At 44.9% G+C, this 19,668-nt stretch overlaps 3 protein-coding genes across 4 annotated transcripts in view; 2 read left to right on the top strand and 1 right to left on the bottom strand.

Moving 5' to 3' along the window:
- crebbpb (CREB binding lysine acetyltransferase b) overlaps positions 1-3,517 on the top strand; it is a 33,434-nt gene extending 29,917 nt beyond the window's left edge. For both annotated transcript variants that reach the window (XM_089018176.1, XM_089018175.1), the window contains exon 31: positions 547-3,517. In XM_089018176.1, coding sequence (XP_088874302.1) covers positions 547-2,835 — 2,289 coding nt within the window. In that variant the 3' untranslated portion in view covers positions 2,836-3,517. The remainder of the gene's footprint in view (positions 1-546) is intronic.
- A 739-nt stretch (positions 3,518-4,256) lies between these two features.
- Positions 4,257-16,314, top strand: trap1 (TNF receptor-associated protein 1). The gene is made up of 18 exons (XM_089018233.1): positions 4,257-4,481; positions 4,936-5,106; positions 5,189-5,271; positions 5,928-6,068; positions 7,126-7,197; positions 8,339-8,499; positions 8,741-8,850; positions 8,918-8,991; positions 10,581-10,736; positions 10,809-10,929; positions 11,021-11,090; positions 11,986-12,133; positions 12,205-12,390; positions 14,108-14,246; positions 14,338-14,423; positions 14,506-14,651; positions 14,921-14,993; positions 15,499-16,314. The coding sequence occupies exons 1-18, from the start codon at positions 4,361-4,363 to the stop codon at positions 15,598-15,600; spliced, it is 2,160 nt and encodes a 719-aa protein (XP_088874359.1). The 5' UTR covers positions 4,257-4,360; the 3' UTR covers positions 15,601-16,314.
- LOC148885859 (MAPK regulated corepressor interacting protein 2-like) lies at positions 15,176-19,553 on the bottom strand. The gene is made up of 5 exons (XM_089018235.1): positions 19,333-19,553; positions 19,203-19,272; positions 18,508-18,650; positions 16,279-16,389; positions 15,176-16,084 (listed from the first exon to the last, which is right to left on the bottom strand). The coding sequence occupies exons 1-5, from the start codon at positions 19,385-19,387 to the stop codon at positions 16,014-16,016; spliced, it is 450 nt and encodes a 149-aa protein (XP_088874361.1). The 5' UTR covers positions 19,388-19,553; the 3' UTR covers positions 15,176-16,013.
- Positions 19,554-19,668: the final 115 nt, after the last annotated feature.

Genomic DNA, 19,668 nt, shown 5'->3' with positions numbered 1-19,668 from the left:
ACTTGTTGGCACTTTTGGGGAGCTTTTATCAAATTTAAACTAACCTTTTTGTGGTTTTGTACTGTTTCTACCATGCTTGAAAATGTGCACTTTGGATGCATGGTTTTTTACAGCATTCAAATTTCTATGAGATAATTATTTCACACTATTTAGTGGTTGAGTTGTTAGCATGTCAACCCCAATGTGCTGAGGTCCTGGGTTCAATCCCCTCTCCGGTCTCCCTGTGTGGAGTTTGCATGTTGTCCCCGGGCCCACGTGGGTTTCCTCCCACATTCCAAAAACATGATTGAGCCCTCGAATTTGTCCTTAGGTGTGAGTATGAGCGTGGATGGTTGTTTGTCTCTGTGTGACCTGCAATGGGATGGCAACCGGTTCAGGGTGTCCCCCGCCTACTGCTCAAAGATGGCTGGGTTAGGCTCCAGCACCTCCAATGAGAATAAAGCGGTTCAAATACTGGATGAATGGATGGATGGGTGAATGGATGGCTGGATGAATTGGTGTCATAGTTTTAGTTCCATCATGTCGTTTTCCTTTGTCTTACTGCAGGATTACGACCTTTGTATTAACTGCTACAACGCAAAGGGGCACGAACACCAGATGGTGAAGTGGGGCTTGGGCTTGGACGACGACAGCAACAACCAGGGTGGAGAGTCCTCCAAGAGTCCGCAGGAGAGCCGTCGTCTCAGCATCCAGCGCTGCATTCAGTCCCTGGTCCATGCCTGCCAATGCCGCAATGCCAACTGCTCCCTCCCATCGTGTCAGAAAATGAAGCGGGTGGTTCAGCACACCAAGGGCTGCAAACGCAAGACCAACGGCGGCTGCCCTGTGTGCAAGCAGCTCATTGCGTTATGCTGCTACCACGCCAAACACTGTCAGGAGAACAAGTGTCCCGTGCCCTTCTGTCCCAATATCAAGCACAAGCTCCGTCAGCAGCAGATCCAGCACCGCCTGCAGCAGGCTCAGCTGATGCGCCGCCGAATGGCCACCATGGCAGGAAGGGGCATGCCTATGCCGTCCCCACCTACCTCATCAGCCCCTGACACGCCTAATTCTGCGCAGCAGCCTCATACACCGCAGCCCATGTCCAATCAGCCCCCGCTGCAGCAGCAGTTGGCACCTCCGAACTCCACTAACGGGGTTCAAGGCTTCCCCAGCAACGGCCGCAGCAGCAGCCAGCCCCCGACGCCCATCCCGCAGGGCAAACCGGGGCCCCAGTCATCCCCGCTACATCAGCAGCAGTCGCCTCTGCCCAGTTTGCCGCTACAGCAGCAACAACAGATGCCGCTACAGCTCCAGCAGCAACAGCAGCAGCAACAGCAACTAGCGGCCTTAAAGGGGGGCAGACAGATAGAAATGGCTGCAAAGCAGCAGCAGCAACAACAGCAGCAGCAGCAAAGTTACACCATGAATGGGATGCCCATGAACCACCCACGCATGAACAGCCCCGTGCAGGGCCAGATGCAGATGATGCGGGGCCCCCAGATGATGCAGGCTATGCAGCAGGGCCAGTGTGGTCCCGGAATGCAGAGTCCAATGCAGAAACCTTCCGGCCAGCCACTTCAGGGCCCTCCGCAGCAAGGCATCATGGCCCCCCAGCAGCCTCACAGTGGTGCCATGATGCAGTCAAGTCAGCTCATACAGAGAGCAATGATGCCCCAGCCGCAGGGGCTCCAAATGACCGGAGCCATGCCTCCCCAAGGTCCCTCGCAGCAGGGAATGACGCCTGCGCCACCGCAGCAGAAGCAGAATATCCCACGTGGAATGCCTGGTAACATCACACCCAACGCCTTGCAGGAACTACTCCGCACCCTCAAGTCTCCCAGCTCGCCTCAGCAGCAACAACAGGTTTTGAACATCCTCAAGTCCAACCCACAGCTCATGGCCGCCTTCATCAAGCAGAGGACAGCTAAGTACCAAGCCAACCAACCGCTGCAGAAACAACAACAACAGCAGCAGCAGCAGCAGCAGCAGAACCCTCAAACAATGCCAGGGGCTGCGGCCGCGATGCAGGCCATGATGCAGGCGCAGAGGCCTGGTATCCCCCCTCAGCAGCAGCATCCTCCACAGCGGGTGGGTATGGGCCCCATGGGATCCCAAGGCCAGATGATGAATGTGCCTCAAAACGGGAACCCTCAACTCTACCGCAGACAGCAGCTCTTCCGCATGCAACAGGCGCAGCAGCAACAGGTAGGCATGCCTCAGCATCACGCTCATTTCCCCCAGCAGCAGCAGCAGCAGTCGGCAAGCTACTCCCAGCTCAGGATGCAGCAGCAGATGGCTATGCAAGGAGGCATCGGGCCGATGGGCCAGCTCCCTCCCTCGTCGCAGTTGGGCCAAGCCGGCATGGGCATGGATGGATCTCAGACCCTTCTACAGCAACGAATGCTCCAGCAGCAGCAGCAACAGCAGCAAATGTTGAAGCAGCATATGGGCTCATCGACACAGGCCATGAGCCCCCTGCCCCACATGATCCAAGGCCAGCCGCAGGCACCTCTTGCTCACCTACCCAGTGCCCAAGCCATGGGCAACTCTTTGGGCAACCAGGTGCGTTCGCCGGCCCCGGTCCAGTCGCCCCGGCCGCCATCGCAGCAGCCCCCACCGCATTCCAGTCCCTCCCCGCGGATACAGCCCTCGCCCCAACACGGTGCCCTTCTCTCCAGTTCCCCTCATCCCATCATTGGGGGCCCCTTAGAGCAGGGACACATGGGGACGCCAGAGCAGAGCGCCATGCTGCCTCAGCTTAACACGCCCAACCGGGGGAGTTTGAGTACTGATATGGGCATGGTTGGGGACACTACAGGGGACACGCTGGAGAAATTTGTCGAAGGATTGTAGCAGAAAGTGGCAAAACACAAGTTACAAAGGCTGTGAACTTTCTGCGAAGAAAGGGACTACTTTTATTCCAACACCATGTGACTTCCCTCTCGCTGCTTCAAAGAGGACACAAAGGATATATTTTTTTGGTTGAGACCAGCCATGCAAGAATGGATGATTTGGTCTTTGTATTGTTGAAATGCTTTTCATTTGTTTATGCGCTGGTATTGACTTTTTTTTAACAAAACCTCTCAAAACAAAAAATATCTCCTTTTATTTTTTATTTTGTATCTTTGCAAATAATTATTGTATTTCTGTTGAGCAAAACTTTAAAATTAAACTGGGAAATATTGGGGGGTTGCCAGGTTTCAGTTTTTGCTCAGTTACTCTTGTTCCAGGATAATTTATTCTAATATGCCATTTTTCAAAAAAGACTGCCTTTGGGAAAGCCTTAATTTTCCTTCCTGCTTGCAGACTGTATGGAGGATTACCGTGTTTGTATAGATTTAGGAACTATTGCACACAGACAAACACAACAGGCAGGTGTTCAAAAGCCAGAATGTTCGTTTATTTACTGGCCTTGGCTCAGTATTTTTCTTGCATATGTAAAAATAATCACTCTGTCTCTCTTTTAGTCCCAATAATTCTCTTCATGTCCTGTTCTTCTTTTGCCTGTGGTCAGAAATGAACATGTTAAAACTGATTTGGCTTCAGTTATGTGTATCATTTTCTATCTTACATTAAACTTGAATCCACAATGAACTGTCCTCTTATGTAAATCACAGAGCTCAACAGCACTGTAAATATGTGGAAAATAAGATGAAATCACTGTTAAAAACTGTTTCAAGATGGCTCATTTCCTACTTGGTATATACCATATTGTTTAATAAACCTGCGTGCCACAGACTCTTTTGGTCATTTCTCTTATGTCTGACAATTTTACTCGACTGAAGCATTTATCTGACCATTTCTTGATTTATCTTTCTGGCACAAATTCATAATGGTCTTAATTTTAATATTGCTGAATGAATATCGCCGCTGTTGAGTAAAATTGGCATAATACACTTTGACTTGACTCCTTCACACTAATTTCAAACCAATAATATAGTCATCAACCCATGATTTAAAACTAACCCAAGTGAGTTAAGAATAGACATTTAATACATTTAATAAGAATACGTTTTATTTATAAGCGCCTTCCAAAACTCATTTGATTAAATGTCATCACTTTGACTTTGACATGAGGGAAGACGTGACCACCTTTCCAATAGACAACTGTGACTTTGAAGATAAATTAATAATCAAATTAAAATGCACAAATGTTGCGTAAATAAGTATTTCAAAATCGTAGCTCACAAAAATAGTGATTTAGGATCTAATTTTTTTCGCTATTTCTGAACAGGCAGTGTTTTCCGGTCATGAGGACCCGTGGTGGGGTCCTTCAGCCGTGAGTGCTGTTGGTTGAGCGTGTTGCGAGACTGCTTCGCCAGTTCGTGACTTTAGTGAGTTGACAGCTGCTACCCAGCGTCTCTTCTTCCGTGCAACCATGTCCCGCTTCCTCACTTTGTCCAGATCCGGTATCACATCTTTGTCCGCCAGGTCCACTCAAAGGGCTCCGCTATGCGTCCGAGGATATTGCGCTTGTGTCTCGCGCTCCTTGACACTGGGTAATTGTGTGCTAACCTTGTCGTGCTAATAGCCACAGCCTCACATGTAATTTCCGTACCGTCGCCCATCACTTGAGCTGTTGCAAAGTCATACTGACAGTATGTATGAATGTTCCATACTTGTAGTTGGCTGACGTGAAATTATAACATCTAAAAGCAAGGTTTTCGGTAGCCCCCACACCCCTTTGGTTCATAAGAAAATGAAATACAGTAACAGTCATTTAAAAACTGTTTTTTTAGAGAGAGGACTTACTGTGAGTCTTTTGAGGCTTTTACCATGTTAATTTGTAAAAAGAGTCCAATCTTGAAATACTACCCCAGATCAGTGGTGGCCAGCTTAGTAGTAAGCTACTGGTCATTCAAAGTGTTGTAGATGTTTTAAATACACATGGTATGCGTCTGTTGTATTTTTTGTTTTTGGTTACTGTGTAAAAGGACTTCTTGTGGTTGGTAGACACACAGGTTGAACCTCAGACGAGTAGGAGCAGCCGGCCCGTCTTATGTCGTCCTCAGCAGGCGTTCCCTTGGCTCAAACGGCAGTCTTTCTACAGCACACAGGAGGCTGAGAAGGAGCCCGAGGAGGAGCCCTTGCACACCATCATCAGCGATTCAGAGACTGTGCAAGGTGCTCGAGCTTTTACAAAGTATATACAGTACATTGAGTCTATTAAATGATTTTTGCTTCTCCTTGCTTCTGATCAATCCAGGCACCTTCTACAAGCATGAATTTCAGGCTGAGACTAAGAAGCTTCTGGACATTGTTGCCAGGTCTTTGTATTCAGAGAAGGAGGTAAGATGTGTAAAGATGTGTATAATGACCTTCAATAGCCCTTCCTGCAAGAGAGGTATGCGCGTGTGTGTGTGTGTGTGTGTGTGTGTGCGTGTGTGTGTGTGTGTGTGTGTGTGTGTGCGTGTGTGTGTGTGTGTGTGTGTGCGCGCGTGTGCGCGCGTGTGCGCGCGTGTGTGTGTGTGTGTGTGTGTGTGCGTGTGTGTGTGTGTGTGTGTGTGTGTGTGTGTGTGTGTGTGTGTGTGTGTGTGTGTGTGTGTGTGTGTGTGTGTGTGTGTGCGTGTGTGTGCGTGTGCGTGCGTGCGTGCGTGCGTGCGTGCGCGCGCGCGTAGAAATACACACAACCTAAAGCACTAAAAAAAAAAATACCATTGATGGCCAGTGGTAGTGATGGGGAAAATAAAGCCAAATTTATTTTGTTTATTTGTTTTAAGGTGTTTTTTTTTACTCATCTGGATCTCTCTTTTCAACATTGGGATGAAAGTACACTGACTTGCTATTTCTTAAATCCCTTTATTTAAACCAACAGTCCCGTTTAGAGGAGCCAAAACAATACAAGTGGTTCATGAAGCAAATCTGAAGCTTCATTCTAACATCACCAACCAATTATCAACCCACCCATACAGAATGTTCATCTTTCATCTCTTTTCTCTTTTCAGGTGTTCATCAGGGAGTTAATATCCAATGGCAGCGATGCTCTGGAGAAACTGCGCCACAAACTAATCACCGCAGGGGGCCAGACGGCTCCCATGGAGATCCACCTGCAGACGGACACTGCCAAGAGCACCTACACTATACAGGTGTGAGCACAATATCATCCAGGCAACTTTGTTACACTAACACAGGGGTCGGGAACCTATGGCTCGCGAGCCATATATGGCTCTTTTGATGATTGCATATGGCTCGCTGATAAAACTAAATACATGTTTTCATTTTTTCGCCGTTCATTTCCCATTGGGCCTGCAGTTGGCGGAAAGCGCAATTTTGATTGGATGTCACGGAGCTAGGTTGGCCGAAAGCGCCATTTTGATTGGATGATAGTGGCCGTCATGTTGAAACAGGTAAACGCCCCTTTAAAGGAGCCCAACTAGTGCACTTCAGCGTTAATGCACCGGAGCATTAGAGGAGAGAAAATGTTCTGATTCTAATTTGCAATGAAACAACACCATCGATGAAACAGTCGAATGTCCGTGACATTTTAACAAGCCCCATGTTAACGTTAGCATCGACATACTTCTGCGAGAAGTAGATTGCAGATAGCAAGTGTGGAAGCTTATGAGCCGTGTGCAGGCTAGCTAGCAGTAACTTCGCCTGTGGACCGGCAAATTGAATTTCATTCCGATCGTTTGCCTGGATTTTTACCAATCACGAGGAACGGAAAACCATTCATGTTAACGGTGAGTACTATCACAAAGTTATTTTAAATAATACATTCTGATATTTTGTTGAAAAGTGGCCGCGCGTGTGTGTGTGTGTGTGTGTGTGTGTGTGTGTGTGTGTGTGTGTGTGTGTGTGTGTGTGTGTGTGTGTGTGTGTGTGTGTGTGTGTGTGTGTGTGTGTGTGTGTGTGTGTGTGTGTGTGTGCACGCACGCACGCGAGCGTTTGTATGTGCGCGCGCGTGTGGCTCTCACTGAAAAACATTTCTAAATATTTTACTTTTATGGCTCTCTTAGTCAAAAAGGTTCCCGACCCCTGCACTAACATATGAGACATACAAGACATAATATGATAATGCAAGGCTTAACGGTTGCATAAATATTCATCAGTTGTCACACCTGTTTTTACTTTTCCTAGCATTTTGTGTGGACCGCGAAACCAAATAAAAAAGGTCATGATTTAATTTTTCAATTTCAACAGGACACAGGAGTCGGGATGAACCAAGAGGAGCTGGTTGCAAACCTGGGTACTATTGCCCGCTCCGGTTCGAAGGTAGCTGCACTTCATTTTGTATGCCTTGCATGTTTTAAAGGACACCCGACGCCCCCGGACAAGTTGTGTCCATAGTTTGTAAAATCACTTGAAATGACTTCTACTGAGTGTATTTTACAAAGATTCCACCGCATATAGCACTATTTTACGTTTTAAGACTCGTGCTGAATATTCAGGAAGTCTTGTTTTTGCGTTGGTGACGATGCCTGACGTGACGTGACGTCAGGAACGTCTCTGACCGAGAAAGCGACACACAATGCATTTTGGGTACTTTGTTTAATCCGAAAACTTTGTGTTGATGGCAAAATCTGAAGGAAAACATAAATAACGCAATGGTGAATTGTTGTATGTTGCACCAAGACTACTATTTGATTCTAGTTGACAGAAATTCCCAGCATACAAATCAGCCCATTTCCAACGGAGCTTGGGCGCCATCTTGTGCATTGGAGTCCTGATGGCTCGAATTGATATGGGAGGACTTCTTTAATCGATTGCAAACACTTATGCTTTCCTCTTCAGAACTATTTGAATCATATTCATAACTGGATGAGTAACAAGAAAGCATCTTCTCCGAATCTAAAGCCATTGTTTTGATTCTCGAGCAAGGCAAGACGTCCTGGTGTGATGTCACGAACAAGGGGGCGGGACCCTCTGAAACGCGCCATATCATTTTGAAGTACATGTAGTTTTGGGACACTTTAAGGCATTTTTATTGGTGTTTATCATTTGACAAAAAAATATCAGCCTGCGTGTTTTGGGCATTTTAGATGCTATAAAACGTTTTTCTGATGTCAGTTAGGAAACAAAAAAATGGTGTAGGTTGTTGTCCTTTAAGAGAGGTGCATACATCGATTTTTCAAATCTTAACACTGTTTTTTTTTTTATGTTAGATGCCATATTTATCAGAAAATATTTTGAAACGTGTTCTTGTGGTTTAGTTGAGATGATCAACACAGTGCACCACACACATGAAAGTCCAGAGAAGTATGACTCACTTCACAGGATAATCACTGGGGATAATATTTTCGAGACTTGATAGATTCTGTGTTTTAATAACTTTGACTGGAAGAGCAGAAAAAAATTACCAAGTTATCTGTAAGTGCTCAACAAGACTCATCCAAGTCCTCCCCGATCTCCATAGGCCTTCTTGGATGCGCTTCAGAACCAGACGGAGGCCAGCAGCACAATCATCGGACAGTTTGGCGTCGGCTTCTATTCGGCCTTCATGGTGGCCGACCGCGTGGACGTTTACTCGCGGGCCGCCGATTCTGACTCACCTGGGTTCAAGTGGTCCTCAGACGGGTGAGCACTTCATCTTGATGGCCAAATCTAGTGGGCCGCATCGATTATTCGTTCGCCCACGTTTCAAATGTGAGGCCCAGGGACCAAATCTGGCCCATCACATTGATTTTTTTATTGTTATATTTATTTACTTTTTGTGAGTTCAGTGTCTAGGAATATGTTTAACAAGCGTAACAAGATCACTAGTGAAAGTCCATAAACACTAATGTAACTTTTGTTTTTTGCTGACATTACCCGTTAGTTCGGGCGCCTTTGAGATTGCCGAAGCCGGTGGTGTCCAGCAGGGAACAAAAATTGTGTTGCACCTCAAAGACGATTGCAAGGAGTTTGCCTCCGAGGACAGAGTCAAAGGTACATTCCTCCACCCTACCTCTGTCCATTTCTCTCAAACAAACAAAGCTTTTGTGTTTCCTTCCAGACGTTGTGACCAAGTATAGCAACTTTGTCAGCTTCCCCATTTTCCTCAACGGTCGTCGGCTCAATACTCTTCAGGTGTGTACTTAGCTAGCATGCTACATCGTTGTTTCTTGAGGTTGTAAACTTTTTACTCCTGGTCGGTTGGTGCCATTTTGACGATTCTTCGCTGAAATCATTTATTTACGTATATTGCCTTATTGTTATTATTCTTATATGCCTTATTGTAATTCCTGGCCTCATTAACTCATTCACTGCCAGACGATGTGCAAAAATGTGTCCACTCCAGTGCCAGGGTTTTTGTCATTTTCACTCAAATTTTAGGACCCTCTGAATATTAAGTTTTAGGACTACATAAACATCCAATACAGTGTTAGAAACCTTAGACTGTTTTCTTTAATCAGAAAAAAAGAGTTAATTCCTAAGTTATATGGGTCTGGAGTTATCAGAATCAGAAAACCTTTATTTGCCCCACAATGGGGAAATTTGCAGTCCACAGCAGCAATTTGAAAAGGGGTGTGGGGTGGGGGCTACCGCTACAGTCGGTAGGAACGAATGGCGATACCTCTCCTTCTTGCAGCGTGGGTGTAACGGTCTCTGGCTGAAGGAGCTACCCAGTGCTGTCAGGGTGGGCAGGTGGGGGTGGGAGGGGCTGTCCATCATAGCTTTTAGTTTAGCTAGCGTCCGTCTGTTGCCCACCTCCAGAGTCCAGCGAGCAGCCCAGGACAGAACTCCAGTCTTTTCCTGTCCTGGGTGGTGATGCTGCCTGACCAGCAGACAATTCCATAGTGGATGGCTGAAGCCACCACAGAGTCATAGAAAGTCTTTCTGAGCTTCAAATGGGGGCGGCTGTACAAAATACAATACATCCATATTGATTTATATAGCACTTTAACAACGGCAAAAGTTGTAACTAAGTGCTAACATGGACAAAAGGCAAATGCTGCCCCCTCGTGGAAGTGAAAAACATTGCGAGCGGTCTGACCAGCACTTAATCCCCCCTCCCCCCGCACCAGAAACCAAAAACCCGAAAAAATTCGGGAATGCCGCTACACGTCATATTTTCAACGGATCAATTTGGGAATGGCAGTGAATACGTTAATAGTACATTTGGGAATTTGATTTTCCCAAATTAGGGTTGAATTTCACTATTCAAAAGCTAATTTAAAATTCTTCATGTGTCTCTAAACATATATTTGATGCTAATAGTAAAAAAAAAATTGGTTTAAAAGCCTGTGCATGAGAGATTTGAGCATCGATTGTATTTTATAGCTGTGACGTTTCAGGGGGGGAAATGACCTCATGGTGAGCCTAACCAGTCATTCATAAATATTGGAAAATATATCTTTAATAAAATATATTACCCCAAATAACCGTGCTTGACTCCTCCTTCTAACTCAATTTTTTTCTTTGTCATGTATTTTTATTTTTTGGGTGAGGACTTGAATTGACATTTAACAATAAAACAATATTAGGAGAAAAATCAAATGAGTGTCCAAACCTTTGAATGCTCACATTTTCAGTTTTGGGGAATGTTTGAATGAAAACAGTCTGAAATGATTGTAATTTGTGACTGCAAGATGTTTATTTTGATGGAAAATGAGTGGATAAGATCTAAATTTGACTCCCATGGAAACAAACCATTCATAATATTGACTTGTGTTCAGGCGTTGTGGATGATGGAGCCTAAAGAGATCAGCGACTGGCAGCACGAGGAGTTTTACCGCTTTGTGGCACAGGCATATGACAAGCCGCGCTACACGCTGCACTATCGCGCCGATGCCCCGCTCAACATCCGCAGTATTTTCTATGTCCCTGAAACGGTGATTGGGGGGGGGGTGGTTCCCTTCTGATTTGTCGGCCATATTTCTTGAACTGTGTCTTCCTGTGAGCAGAAGCCGTCCATGTTTGACGTGAGCAGGGAGATGGGCTCCAGCGTGGCGCTCTACAGCAGGAAAGTTCTCATCCAGACCAAAGCTGCCGACATCCTGCCCAAGTGGCTGCGCTTCCTTCGAGGTTCTGCACGTCTATCCGCAGCCGGTGGCGCTTCCAAACTGAACCGTGAATCTCATCCCTGTTTGATCTTAACATTGTGTCCGTTCATTAGGTGTGGTGGACAGCGAAGACATCCCGCTCAATCTGAGCAGAGAGCTGCTGCAGGAGAGCGCCCTCATCAGGTACCGCCTCATTGAACACCCGATCTCACGAGTCACCGTGGTTATCAGCAAAGAAAATTTTGTCATAACTAAAGCTCAGCCAAATGTTGCCTTTTATTTTGATTAGATCCTGTTTGTGTGTCTTTTTATTGAGCATCTTCACCTTTATTATCGAATCCATCCTGTGTTCTTCCATCACCGTTTGGTTCGGGGCCGCCACAAAAATGGACAAAATCCGACTTCAACGGACAGTTAGGACGGCGGAAAAAATCATTGGCACCGCCCTACCCACTCTCGAGGACTTGCACACTGCAAGAATCCAAACAGAAAATCCTACTGGACCCTCCGCACCCTGCCCACCACCTTTTCCAGCTACTCCCCTCAGGCAGGCGCTACCGATCCATGCGCACCAAATCAAGCAGACATTTAAACAGCTTCTTCCCCCAAGCCATTAACTCTTTGAACTCTTTCAACAGTAGCCAAAATGGAACTGTATAGTGCCACTTAGCAGTTTTTTTGACGACGATACTAGTGCAGCGTGTTCTACCGGAAACAAATTCCTTGTGTGTTCTACATACTTGGCAATAAAGATGATTCTGATTCTGGTTAAGTTCATCGAGTAGCTTGTCCTGTAGCCACAAGGGGACACAAGGCAGTGTCTTATTGTGCCGGTCCCAAGCCCGGATAAATACAGAGGGTTGTGTCAGGAAGGGCATCGGACATAAAAGCTTGGCCAAAACAAACATGCAAATCAAACCTCTGAAAATGGAGGACAATGATTCGCTGTGGCGACCCCTTGAAGGGAAAAGCCGAAAGGAAAAGATCCTGTATCCTGCATTTCATTTAATTCAAACCAATTTAGTGCTACTATGCGTGCTCCTGCCACTTAACTTGCCTTAATCTTGCCCCCTTCCAGGAAGCTCCGTGACGTCCTACAGCAGAGGGTGATACGCTTTCTGCTGGACCAGAGCAGGAAAGAACCGGAGAAATACAACAAATTCTTCGAGGACTACAGCCTCTTCATGCGCGAGGGCATCGTCACCACCCATGAGCAGGACGTCAAGGTGACTCTGACTTTGTCACACGCTAACATGAACGAGCGTGTCCTCCTGCCGCTAATTCCGCATTTTTGCAGGAAGATATCGCCAAGCTGCTCCGCTATGAGTCGTCGGCGCTGCCGGCGGGCCAGCACACCAATCTGAGCGAGTATGCCTCCCGCATGAAGGCGGGAACCCGCAACATCTACTATCTGTGTGCCCCCAACCGCCATCTCGCTGAGCACTCCCCCTACTTTGAGGCAATGAAGCAGAAAGACATGGAGGTGAGATGCGGCTACAATAGCTATCTATCTATCTGTCTATCTAGCATTGACTCCTCTACATACAATGTAGCCAAATATCTAAAAACTATCTTAGCTCTGTTGATTGGGAACACAGAATATCACGCAGAGAACACCACATGGTTTGTAGAGAGTATCAAAGACCTCATATTGGAACCTGAGGAAACATTGGCATCTTACGATGTGACTTCTCTCTTTACATCTGTCCCCACACCTGCAGCAGTCTCAGTGGTGAGGACGAGACTGTTGGCGGACGTTTCTTTGCATGAAAGAACCAAACTTAAACCGGACCACATCTGCCAATTATTGGAAATCTGCCTTAATACTACATATTTTATATTGAGGGAAAAATTTTACAAACAAATTCATGGTTGTGCTATGGGCTCACCAGTTTCACCCATAGTGGCTAATCTGTAAATGGAAGAGATGGAGAAACAGGCCCTCACATCCTTCCCGGATTAGATATGTGGACGATACTTTCGTCATAATTAAAAAACAAGAAATTCAATCCTTCACAGATCACTCGGTAGACATCAACATTAAATTTACTCGCAAGGACATTAAAGAGAACCAACTAGCCTTTTTGGATTGTAAAGTAATTATAAAAGAGAAGCTGCTGTCAGAAGAAGAGCGCTAAAAACAGAAGTCTTTAGGAAGGTTACACATACTGACTAATACTTACTTTTCAACTCGAACCATCCTCTACAACACAAACTAAGAGTTATCAGAACCCTCCAGCATATGGCTACACTAATACCAACAAGCCTCGAAGGCAGAGAAAAGGAGTCAAAACATATCAGGAGAGCACTCAAAAACTGTGAGCAATACATTGGGGAGACTAAACAAATTCTCAAAAAAAGACTTTATCAACATCGCGGGGATAATACTAGTGGGCCTCAATCGGCAGTACATATGCACCTAAAAGCTAGCAACCACTCATTTGATGACAATGCGGTTAAAATTTTCGCGAAAGAACATAGATGGTTTGAAAGGGGAGTAAAAGAAGCAATTTCATAACAAAGCTAAATCCTTCATTAAACCGATATGGTGGGGTGAGGTTCAATTTGGATTGTTTGTACAATAGCCTGCTTAGGCAACATAGGTTAGCTGATGCTGATGAGGTGATACCGAAGGGAGTGGGGCAATCAGGCCAGTCGTTAGTCAGGAATGTAGGAACAATTGGTGGGGCCGCAGGGAGTGGCCCTCTGCTCCCCCCAACCTGAGAGTAGGGAACGATTGTAGCAGTGTCCGGCGCCGCCATGGCTGGACATTAGGGATATATATATAGGGCCGATACTACCAGTAAGACTTTAGTTCGCTGAAGAAGCATCTTGGATAAGAAGCGAAACGTCCTTCAAAAACACCTTCAAAAAAAGTACAGATGACGGCTGAAGAAACCTTTTCATTGATGGACCACTGCTGTACGACTGAGAGCTTACACAGACGTATGACAACACAGACACATTCTTCGGCACTTGCTGTCCCCTCTTTGTGACATGAAGCAGAGGTTCGAAGCATCCTTTTCAGCAGTGGATCATGGATGTTTGTTTTTCTTGGAAAAAAGGTCACTACTAAAGGAGGTCAAAACTCAAAGGTCACACAGTCCGACCATCGGTCTCCCAAATGTTTGTCAAACCACACTTATTGTAACCACCCTAACTGGCCACGTTTGTGCTTCTCCACTGCTTCTCAATCTCAGGTGCTGTTCTGCTATGAGCAGTTTGACGAGCTGACCTTGCTTCACCTGAGGGAGTTTGATAAGAAGAAACTAATCTCGGTGGAGACAGACATAGTGGTGGATCACTACAAGGAGGAAAAGTTTGAGGACAGCAAACCAGGTATGCTGTGCTTCATTATTTAATTTAGCGTGCTTTGGAGCGGATGCCCGCTGGAACCCTAATTTTCTTTTATCCTTTTTTTTTCGGCCAGCATCGGAGCGCCTGACTCAGGAGCAGGCTGACAACCTGATGGCGTGGATGAAGAATACCCTGGGTCCTCGAGTCACTAACGTCAAGGTAAAAGCAAAAAATAAATAAAATAAATGTGCCGATGATGTTTATGGGGAAGCGGACTTTTTCAAACAACTGTTGCATTCAGCTCACCCCTCGCCTGGACACGCACCCTGCCATGATCACGGTACTGGAAATGGGCGCCGCACGCCACTTCCTACGTACGCAGCAGCTGGCTCGCAGTGCAGAGGAGAGAGCCCAGATACTGCAGCCCACGCTGGAGATCAACACGGGGTGAGTGTGCAGAACTTCACTCCAAAAACCTTTTGTATTCTCAAAATGACGCTCATTTTGAGGTCAGGCCAATGTCATGTCTACCGTTGAAAGTATTGCTTTGGCGCCATCTGATGGCAACTGAGTATCATTGAGTGAGTCGTATTGATGGTTTTATTAATTGTCGCATGATAGTGGTGGTATGAAAACCACTTCGCCAACGTCAATCTCCCACTGAAGACAGAGGAATAAAATCGCCATTGGTTAACTGATGTATTTCTACGGTGTAGGCATGATCTGATCAAGAAGTTACATGGGCTTAAGGACTCCAACAATGAACTGGCCGCACTGCTACTTGAACAGGTAATGATCCTTCAACATTATTAAAGATTATTAAAAACCAAACACCTAGTAAGAAGCTCATCTTATCATACATAGAACAGCTTCAGAATTACATTTTGAGGAGTCTCAGAATTCAACCTGAAAAAGCAGAATGTCTGTCAAACTCTAATTGAAGAAGAACTACGAATTCAACCCAAACAAAGTTCAGAAATGTATCAAAAATTTTATTCCAACAATTATAGACCGGACTGCAAATCTCAATGAAAATTGGATCCAAAATTTGTTCAAGCATAGTCGCTTGAACAACTCTTAACTGGAGCTGAAATTTTAAATTGTTCCACATTGTGAACTTTAATCCAAACCCCCAAATTTGAGATTTGTCATTAAAATTCCACGGATATGTGGAGATTAGGAATCGAGCCATCCCGCCAAAAATGTTAGGTTCCAAAAGTTGAAGAGGTCTGAATTTGACAGGAAATGTGAAAGCAACACCGCCCTTGACCACTTTCACTTGACTTTTGTTCAGATTTACGACAACGCCATGATCACAGCAGGCTTGAATGACGATCCCCGGCCGATGATTTCTCGCCTTAACGACCTGCTGACAAAAGCGTTGGAGAAGCACTGAGTAAAAGACAAGCACTATCTCTTTTTTGCAAATTTTTGTGGCTCTGAAATGCAAATGGGAGATTCGCACTTTTCCATCAGCACTTTTTTGGGGATTTTTTTTTAAACTCTGAGTTAATCTCTCATTGCATTTTTTGAGGACAGTTACCCGGAGAAGGAATACAAAAATAAGATGGCAGCTTCTTGAAAAACAAGGTTAAATCTTTACACGAAACAGTAACATTACACACGTCATATACAAGAGACATCCGCCAGTTTTCACATCTGTAGACCCCAAATTGGCCACAGTTCAAATGGAGCTCAACTGAGCTCTGGTATCCGGACTGCTGTTGAGCCCTTCCTACATTTTGGGCCTGCCGTCCCCAGACCCGTCCGTCTTGTTCAGATCCAGAAACTCCCCCCAGGCGGGTGACGTCAGGAAAGTTTGTCGATGTTGGCAAGGAATCGCTGTGCCCACCACTCGTCCAGATCTATGGGCACAAAGTCTGAAGAGAAGACAGGGATAATCACAATTGTATATATGGAGTTAAAAAGAAAATGTCATAAAAAATATCAAGTCTTAGTCAATCATACTTTGTCTGTAAAATGATTTTGTAGTTGTACCATTCCGACAATTATAGCTTCACTGTCGTTCTGTCCGATGCAAACTAGACACGAGCAATCAATCGATCATACTGACCGTCCATGTGAGGGCTTGGAGTGTCGTCTTTGTAATGGACAGCCGTAGCGTTTCCCTCCTCTCCTGTCTCCCGGGCATCACCTTGCTCCTGTTGGATTGCCTCCTGCCAGGCTGGATGTAGTATTGCATCACAAAACTCATTAATGATAATAAACAGCGACTTCCTAGAGTCCTCGTCTGTCTCTATAACCAGTTGCAATTAGCAAGTAAATTCCTGGTGCGTTTCTTGCATTCATGGCCAAAGAATCGCATACCTGCCAACTACTCTGGTTTTGCCATAATGAGTATGGTTTTCATGATCCCATTCCAGCTTCCGGTTTATTATTAAAAATTACAGTTTCTAATCAAAACAATAAGTCAAAATAGTAAATACCCAATGTTCATTCAAAACACGAGATTGCCATGTATCGTATCTAAATTTAGAACAGGCGATAGGCACAGTGTTGAAGCTATTAGCTTCCTTTAGATCAGGGGTGTCAAAGTCATTTTTTGCCGCGGGCCACATTGTAGTTATGGTTTCCTCTCGAGGGCCGTTATGAAGTTGGGGAACCCATTAGAATGTTTAAATCCCTTCAAATATTACATATAGAGCACACAGCAAATTAATGAATAACTCGTTTTCAAATCTGAAGTCAAGAATAATGACTTTTATTGCGGTTGACATCCAAAAATATGAAATTTTGGCTCAGATTTTAGCAATCATCATGGAATTTAACAAGTTTGATTTGCTTTCGCGGGCTGAGAAAAATGATGTGGCAGGCCGGATTTGGCCCGCGGGCCTTGACTTTGACACCTGTGCTTTAGATGAATTTGGGGCATGCGCGTGGTACGGGTCATTCCTGGAATCCAGAGTCAAGAGTTAGCATCATTTTTATCATTGTCTTGTAGTGGAATCTGCTGGAGAAAAGGCAAGAAAAAGTGTGGAATCTAAAATAAAACTAGTCATTTTCGCGAGCCCAAGCATTTCCAGGAGTTATACTTCTGTCAAGTAAAGGTGAACATTACACGAGTTTGTTAATAGCTATTTTTGTCAACCCATTGGAATGTAGGTTGTATGAAAGTTGCTAACAATGTCTTACAATTTGTTGTACTTTTCAAACAGGATTATTAAATGATTATTATGAAATCAGTGTTTTTTTTTCTTAAAAGTAGCAAACATGATATTGACATAATTGACAAGTTGAAATATATGTACTTTTTTCACAAGTATATCTTTGACATTGATCAACATTTGGATGGTGTGTTTTTAGCCTCATTTTAAGTAGCTGTAATGTTAATTGTTTGGCTTCAGGAGTGGGGGCAAAGCCACCCTGACCACCAGGACTTCTTCCTGGACCGACTGCGGCCCCTGGACTCTGGCATATTACTAGGCTTTTCTGATTTCAAAAGTTGGCAGGTTTGGAATCGGATTCTGCTCTCATCTAAAGTCACTTTGAAAACAATATAAGTCAAACCCTTGTTGCATAAATGCGGTCAATATGTCCCCATTTGTTCCCAGAACATTGCGGAAGAATGTCGCCAATAATTCAGTTGACCTGTACATTGTACAACAAAACGCATTTAGTCAGACTTCATATTAAAGGTCTTGATCTAGAGCTTTGTCAATATGCCCTCATTAGTTAAGGTGATAACCATAATGGTTGTTTTGTTTTTCAACGTCATTCGCCAATGTCAAAAATCAATGTGCAACAAACCATAATTTGGAGTCTTAGCACATGTCTTGAGGACTCAACTGTGCAGTCTCTCCTTGCGTGAAAATGTCACCCCGTGAAAAATCACACTTTGTAGATGTGCCTGGAATCTGATGGGTTTTTTTTATGGAGCTGTCACATTTTCCCCCTGTCCTGAATATTCAATGCCGGTACCTGTATTCCATTACTCCCTAAATCAATATTTGATTACTTTTTTTAAACTCTGGCAGGCTGTGACTTTCACAATGGCCACCAACAGCTCCTTTCCACACAGAGGTCATAGTCGTGTTTCAGAGCAATTCTTCAAGATTCCAAACCTGCCAACTTTTGAAACCAGAAAATCCTAGTCATATGCCAGAGTCCAGGAAGAATCAAAACTTTTTTTTAACTCACAAGCACAAAACAAAAGTGCCGGCAGGCTATCAGAGTGGGAGTAACTGTGAGGGTGTTGCCATGTAGTGTAGATACAAAATACCACGTGCATGTAGCTATTGTCACAAGGTCCGACTGGAAAGACAAGAAAGTGTTGCCTTCTTACCATCATACACAAACTTTACGTTGTCCTCGTGGGCTGCTGCTGATGACTCCCCCTCCTGCTGGGGCTCCGGGGGCAGGCTCGGACAGGGCAGGTGGTACTTTTTGCCGTTGGGGCGGTTAAAAACAATCTTAGGCGCGGGTAGACTGAAGGAAAAAATGAAAGAGGCATGTATCCTTTTGGCTGTGGGGGAGGGAAAAAAGTGAAAGCAACTTGGTTGACAACAGCTGAATGGAGGACCATGTGTCACCTTTGCCTTTGTAACAAGGTCACACAATACTGGCGGGGTGGCAAAGGCGGAGCACTGTACACACATGTCCACATGTGTTCAGCGGTTGATACAATTTTGGAGACAAAAAAACCTCCACTGGACAAAAACTAGTATTCTGATAGTGACCACTTTTCAATTGATGCCAATACATTATTATTGTTAATGCTGCGTTTAGGAGTTATGTCATAGATTATAAGATGGCATCTCACTCAAATATGTCGCACTAAAATTCATTAAAATTGATCATTATTTCAATACTAGTCTATTTTTTTACAGAGCCCTACGCGTCTGTGAGGTGAGTGAATAAACTCCCACAAGTATGTCCTAAGCCAACAGCACTTGTTAGTGACTCATTAATAGCACACAAAACATCCTAAACATTGTCACTTTTTGTTTATTCCCTTAAGTCCATGAACGCAACACTCACTCGGGCAAATTCCAGGTCATCTGCTTGTGCTTGAAGTCGTTTGTTTTGTTGTCAAGCGGCTGCGTGGGTCCTAAAAGACCACAAAGTATGAATATTTCTTTTTTTATGTTGTGACGCTTTTTGTGCCTACCTGTACGCCGCTGTGTCACTAGTTTACTTGGACCTCTGGTGATCGTGTACATCATGCAAAAGTGTCTTTAGCTACTTGTTCCGACTGAAAACGCTCCAAACTCACACTTTTGTTGGATAACCTTCGTGGGGTGACAAAGATGTCTAAAAAAACAAAAGAAGAATGCTGCTACTTCTCAGTCGAAAATGTGTCCCGTCAAGAGGCACAATGTCATGCGATGCTGCTCTCGTAAGATTTCGAGGCCCGAGGCGTCAAACGCACCACTGGCGGCCCACGTGCTTCTCACGCCCCCTCGTGCGTCTTAAAGAGACAGTGCCTCCGAAACGGACAAGAACG

The sequence above is a fragment of the Hippocampus bargibanti genome, linkage group LG17 (assembly GCF_051943395.1).
Source record: "Hippocampus bargibanti isolate YZ-2025 linkage group LG17, ASM5194339v1, whole genome shotgun sequence".
In the NCBI taxonomy this organism is placed as follows: domain Eukaryota; kingdom Metazoa; phylum Chordata; class Actinopteri; order Syngnathiformes; family Syngnathidae; genus Hippocampus; species Hippocampus bargibanti.
The sequence above is the reverse complement of the archived record's forward strand: the minus strand, read 5'-3'. Positions and strand labels throughout refer to the sequence as shown.

Bases quoted from the DNA above. Each gene is read 5' to 3' on its own strand.
- trap1 (XM_089018233.1), top strand. From the start codon at position 4,361: ATGTCCCGCTTCCTCACTTTGTCCAGATCCGGTATCACATCTTTGTCC. The intron at 7,198-8,338 runs GTAGCTGCACTT...CGATCTCCATAG, and splicing joins TTGCCCGCTCCGGTTCGAAG to GCCTTCTTGGATGCGCTTCA. The intron at 12,391-14,107 runs GTGAGATGCGGC...TCTCAATCTCAG, and splicing joins TGAAGCAGAAAGACATGGAG to GTGCTGTTCTGCTATGAGCA.
- LOC148885859 (XM_089018235.1), bottom strand. From the start codon at position 19,387: ATGATGTACACGATCACCAGAGGTCCAAGTAAACTAGTGACACAGCGG. The intron at 16,390-18,507 runs GTAAGAAGGCAA...TACTACATCCAG, and splicing joins CGTAAAGTTTGTGTATGATG to CCTGGCAGGAGGCAATCCAA. The intron at 16,085-16,278 runs GTCAGTATGATC...TCTTCTCTTCAG, and splicing joins TCCAAGCCCTCACATGGACG to ACTTTGTGCCCATAGATCTG.